Raw genomic sequence first — 6226 nt, 5'->3', positions numbered from 1 at the left:
GAGGGTCCTGTTAAGGGGCCTCTCCATTAGGCCACAAACTTCCTTAGCACCTTTCACTCTCTAATTGGCACCGACGAATGTGTGGTGGCACCGCAGCTGGCCACCTCCATCAAACGGTCGCCACCAGAAAAAGAAACACTATGTACTATATAAAAAAAACACCCTTCCATCTTCCTGCTCTTATAATAAAATACATCTTGTGTGTGGAGCCCAAAAGGCTTGAAACCCTGTTTTGGAGTGAATGAGAGAACAGGAGGAGAGAGGGAAGAAAGAGAGGAGGAGGAGGAGGAGGAGGAGAGCGACGCTGTTCTTTTGACAACCTGTTCAGTGCGGAGCTGTGAAGCTTGAGCGCATCTATGTGTAGAGTCCTCTGTCCTCTGTCTCTCTCTCTCTCTCTCTCTCTCTCTCTCTCTCTCTCTCTCTCTCTCTCTCTCTCTTTCTCTCTCTCTCTCTCTCTCTCTCTCTCTCTCTCTCTCTCTCTCTCTCTCTCTCTCTCTCTCTCTCTCTCTCTCTCTCACCATCCCTCCGCACCCCCCTCCTCTTCACAGACAGGGGCGGTCGTTCTCAGTCTGCGCACATATTCCACTTGGCCAGCACATCTCTTGGAGTCCACAGACACAGCGCTGATTGACCGAGCGGAGCAGGAGCTCGTCCTCAGAGCGCATGATTGTGTGTGAGAGAGGGGCTTCACTGGACTGTCAGAGTCACAAACCCACTTCCACCACGCCTTTGAGAGTCAATAATCCACATCAGAGGAGACTGGCTCTTACAGGATTTTGCCCAACTAGCCCTGCTTGAGTTTTTCTTTTTTTTTTGTGCGCAGGGAAAGTGGTTTTATTTATTTTTTTGGGGGAAGAGGGGACTCGCGCCGTGGCCGCCAGTCTGTGCGTAAAAATTAAAAAAAGAAAAAAAGTTTAACGCACCCGAGGAGATTATTTGAGGAGACTCCATATACCCGCTCCCCGGGATTTGTAAAGCTCGCCCCGGACCCCCACTGGAGGAGGATATATAACTTTTATAAGACATTGTGTGGAGAGCCTGGGAGATCCGGGCTGGTGGAGCGGGAGAGCGGAGGAATCCTCTTCGCTGCAGCCGGGGAGGAGTGCACGCAGCGCCGGGCAGCAGGCTGACCCACAGGACGGCACCTCGGAGACAAGGTAGACGCGGACGGCATCAGATGCCTGCACAGAGTATATGTTCTTTATTTTTTTCCAGCCTTATATTATTATTATATTATGTGTGCGTATTTTGGAAGCAAATGTGCGTTTGAGCATTATTCTACATACTCAAATTGTGGGTTCACGCACTCTTTCGTTTGCACCAGCTATATGCTTCTTTTTTTTTAATCAGACAATAAAACGTTGTACATGCCAGTGAAGGCAGTGTCCTGCAGTCACGTCCTGACACTAATGCAGGTATTAACTCACATCCCAAAATGAAACTTTGATCGCGCTATAATGCAACCTGTCAGTGCAGCCGACTCAGAGCCATCATACAAACATCAAGGCCAGATGTCAGAGGAAATCCTCCTGTTCGCTCAGAGGAGTCCCACATAAGACGGTCCATTAGACCCTGACTCCAGCTGCTTTTCATCCTTTTATTCCTCTTCACGTTGAGGCAGATGATTCTCAGAAGAGGATCTCACTTTTTTGATTGTTGTACAACAACAGCAACATACAAATCCCTGTTTTCCTTTAGAATAGAACTCGACCCATCACCTTGCAGCCCCTGCAGGGACACGGTAGGAATAATTGTATTGATCTGCAGGAAAGTCAGTCTGCGTGTGTGTGGATGTCTGAGGTCCAGAGTGCATGACCCCCCACTTGTAGCTGATCCTCTGTGGATGTGTTTCCCCCCCCACACATCTGCCTACCTGTGTGTTCCAGGAGTGAAACGGCAATCCAATCCTCATTACGCACAGGCGTCCTAGCTGCGCGTAAACTCCTTATAATCCACGATATGTGATTGCATTACGCGCCCCTTTAGATTGAATGGAACGATGTCGCTACGGGCTGGGGCCAAATTGCTCTGTAATATTATTTTCACGGGATTAAGGGTGACTTGCAGGAGACATGGCCCGAAACACGAGAACACAAGTGAAAGTGTCTCCTCTTCCTCCTCGATAACAATCACTCAGCTGTCGCCTCTTGTTTGTCACATGCATTTTGCAGGGTCGTCCCCCTGTGGCCCTCCACTCTTCTCTTCCCTTCTCTTCTCACCTCACCCCCTCTTCTCCTCTCTCCTTCAGGTTATGACGGAGCTGAGCTGAACATGGAGCTTTTCTGGATTTTGTTATTTTCTAGTGTCTCTCCTCTCGCCTGGGGCCAAGGAGTTTACGGTAGGAACGTGATATTTACAAATGTGTTCCCATGAATGTATCAATGCACGCTTTATTAGCGCAGGCTGACTGAGCCCCTGTTGCAGCAGGATGTTAATTAGCTCAATTATTAGTCCATAACCTTAATTAAAGGGCTTTCTCTGTGCCGCACATTGTCCGCCTCATGACTCACTATTAGGAGGCAGTATTATAATAATAATAATAACTGGCATTTAAACAACTGCAAGAAATAGCTTCAGGGGGCTCGGCAGCAAATGAACTTGAAAGAGAGTTATTAGTTCTTAGATGTCACAGGAGGCTGCTGGGAAAACTACCAGCTGTGAAGTGGAGGGGGAAACCCTGCTCTGGTAAATTCCACTTAAAGGCTGATATGAATCTTGCTGGTGAAATCCACATTAGTGGTTATACGGTATAGATTAGGGCTCAGTAACACAAAATGTGATGGAACGTTTACAGTTGAAGGTTTATGGTTATTATTGTATGGCTGGGGGGGGGTAAGACTCTCTGAGACCCTGGCTCCTCTTGTGACGGGTTAAACAGGACAGTCACACTGTGCTTCTGAGGATGAAGCGGAGACTGGTCCCCTCTTAAGAGCCGTCTCACTGTACTACAAAGGCTCAGTTTCTTCAGCCACAGGCGCCCGGCCAGATAGGCACCCCCTCCCCTCCCTTTTCCCCCCGGTCCCTTCGGGCAAGGCAAACACACAAACCGAACTGTCAGCTCTGATACCTCTGATTCTGACGTTTGAAGGCATGTGGCAGCCATTGCAAACAAGGTCTGTTTAGTCATAGCAGCGGAGAGAGTGCTGTTGTCATAAGCAATCCCACAGTCTGCCGTCACACCCAGCCTGACAATCTTGTCGTTCTCCGAAGCATGCAGCAGGCCCGGGTACAAGTCTTTGCTGCCTAATCGGGCTCGTACCGCTGTGAATCTTCACACTGGTGCTGACCTGTCAGTGTGAGAGTAAATTATCCCACAGGAACTGCTCATACATTTTACACTGTTTAAATGATAAGATCAATCTGCTTTAAAAAATGGTCTGTGGACAATGACAGTGTTTTTTGATTCTATCTTTTTCTGCTGTCGTTCTAGCATTTCATAAAAATTCAAACGTGCCCTTACAATGAACAAGACTTACTGGGGTTAGCTGCCATCATTTGTTTCCAGTAGGTGTATGCCCATGTCTAATTTGACAAAGTTGGATTTACCATTAATGGCTTTTAATACTGTTTTTATCGCTAACATATTATATGTGTTAGATATAGATTAGATATAGTTTAGACACATTAAACAAGTCACCTTCAGTGGTCACCTTTTTTCAGTGCGTATTAGTTTTTTTCAAACAGTCGCCTCCTCATCGAGTGACTTTTCTGATCCAGTTCCGCCGTACAGCAGAAGGCTCCCATCTCCACTCTGCCCTTGTGCATTCATGTCCCCATTTATATTTTTCATAACAAGTGCATGAAACAGTTTTGGCTCCTCTGCAGGGTGATATGCTGATTACCACAAAGACTGTATGCGTGTGGGCCTCATGGGACCTGTCACAAATACGCACTGGGTTGAAACAGACAGTTTCACAGGCGGCGCCAGTCACGAAGGCTACAAGAATATTTGTTGTATATTTTTTGGAGGGGATAGTTTTTTCTCCCCTGTGTTTTTTTATGTGCAACGGCCACCTTTCGATCTCTGCTGAGGGAGCAAAGCTTTGTGGGAGTCGTACTGGCCGGCGTTCACAGGCCCCACTCTCCCAGGTGGACCGTGTGGTGGTGCTCAGCTGTGCCTACCTGTGTTTCATCGGTTTCATCTCTGCAAATCATTCTCGCTGAAAGAGAGTCATTCAGAAAGAACAAATCGTTGCACAATCGTACTAACTAACAAGGGTGAGGATGATCGGAGAGAGAGAGAGCCCATGAGTTAAGGACGCTTGCCCGCTTGCTGTGTATGCAGATATGCCTAAAATGGTTTTTCATCTCACTTTGGAATTGTTTAGCACTTCCCGTGGCAGACAGATGCGACTCCGTCCATCGGGAGCTGAACGGTGAAAGCGTGCCTGATTGATGTCAGCGCTTTGGATGGCTTGTGAGGTTCATTTATTGTACCCTTCTCTGGGGTGCGTTTGGATGTGTGTGTGTGTGTGTGCGTGTGTGTGTGTGTGTGTGTATGTGTGTGTGTGTGTGTGCGTTTCCGTCAGCTCATGCCTGTGAGTCTGTCCGTGCAGGTGTTTGAGCTCGTGTAAGTGAGTTTGAGTTCATGTGCCAAAATGCGTGCCACGAGTGTGAAGCCAGTGTGTGGGTGCGCTTGCATGGAGCGGTGCATGTTGTGTGCGTTGTGTTTCTTCCCACCGCAACAGTTTGCTTGGTCAGCAGGGACTTGTGGATCAGTCAGTGTTTCTCTTGCAGCAGTGTCTTATTGATTGTGCATCTGTGAATTTTGATTGGCTGTCAAAGAGCGTGTAACACCTGTCCTTCAAACGACCATTGGACAGAGGCGTGCACCGAGTTCGGAAATGCTAAACAGGAAATCACAAAAGCTGCCCGCTATGTGTGTTTGCCACAGCAATCTTTGCAAAGCAGGTTGTTTAGCAAAGTCCTCTCATCTCCTCCACTATGATTTTTTTTAGGGGATAAGCTTTTTACATGCATCTCCACACAGTGAATTCGAACATCCCTGCCTGCTTATATAAATTTAATTTAATCTGGATATAGTGTAATCCTAAACTTTACAAACATGATGTGGCATTCACACGCGCCGACTCTCAACATTCTTAAGGATTAGGGGGGGGGGGGGGGGAATTTCACGACGGTCTCACAGGACGTGACTCATCATCTAAAATGCACCAGTGTCTCTTCAACTTTGTGTCGGTGTGCGTCACATCACACTCAGCAGAGTTCACAGGGACACCAAATTATTGATTGCTTGACAAAGTCATACAGAACCATTTGCTGGTGCTGTAGATGGAATCTGAGCCGCGTTTGCCGGCAATATGATGCTTCATGATGTGCTTGTTAACAGGAAATGTAATGAACTGAAATCAATGATTTAGCTTCAGGCTTCTTTTCTATATTAGGTTTGAGCATTTAGTCGAGGGCCTTGCCACTGGCCATAGAACAAAGCACTAGATGCAGAAAGTGAAAAAAAGTTAATATGCCTAAATTGCACAGAAATTCAACATCACTTTGAAGATGTTGCCCAAGGAAGAATGAAAGGCCTGGGATGCATCACATCAAGTTTTGTATTCGCATCTGTGTGTGTGTGTGTGTGTGTGTGTGTGTGTGTAGTCGTACGCCCAACATCGTCTTAATGTGGAGCTTCACTCACTGCAGTACGTTAGCCCACCACGGCACATGTGTTGAGAGGAGCTGACCTAGAAAACAGATCACTCCAGGTTTACCCGGCCCGGCCATTGGCCTCCCTACTGACTTCCTCTCCCTCCTCTCCCCACATCAGCACTTTTTGTTTGTTTGTGTCTCTTCTATGTCTCTTGGTGCTGAGTTTATTTTGGATGCTGAATATTGCCCTTTTCTAATAAGCATCCATAATTTATGTCGGCTGTGAACGGAGGAGAAGATGAGGCGAGATGGTGATAGGAGGAGATGAAAGCATTAACACTGGAGATAATGACAACCTTTTACCTCCCACTCTCCGACACCTGCTCGCCCCCTCCCACTCTTTATTCCTCATTACGGGGGCTCACATTTGGCCCCATAAGGAAGACAGGTCCTCGTAATGTGAGTGTGTTAACAGATTAAGGTCCCCACAGCGCCAGTAATACACACATACACACACACACACACACACACACACACACACACACACACACACACACACACACACACACACACACACACACACACACACACACACACACTTTACTGATTACACACCCCC

The 6226-nt window shown here is 47.3% G+C and overlaps 1 protein-coding gene across 1 annotated transcript in view; it reads left to right on the top strand.

Annotated features, from left to right (window-relative positions):
• The first annotated feature begins 1105 nt into the window (after positions 1-1105).
• Positions 1106-6226, top strand: part of LOC132998627 (MAM domain-containing glycosylphosphatidylinositol anchor protein 1) — a 179111-nt gene continuing 173990 nt past the window's right edge. The window contains exons 1-2 of the mRNA XM_061068356.1: positions 1106-1157; positions 2249-2338. Coding sequence (XP_060924339.1) covers positions 2272-2338 — 67 coding nt within the window. The 5' untranslated portion in view covers positions 1106-1157; positions 2249-2271. The remainder of the gene's footprint in view (positions 1158-2248; positions 2339-6226) is intronic.

The sequence above is a fragment of the Limanda limanda genome, chromosome 3 (genome assembly GCF_963576545.1).
Source record: "Limanda limanda chromosome 3, fLimLim1.1, whole genome shotgun sequence".
Lineage (NCBI taxonomy): Eukaryota > Metazoa > Chordata > Actinopteri > Pleuronectiformes > Pleuronectidae > Limanda > Limanda limanda.
Note: the sequence above shows the minus strand (reverse complement) of the source record. Positions and strands in the feature narration are given on the sequence as shown.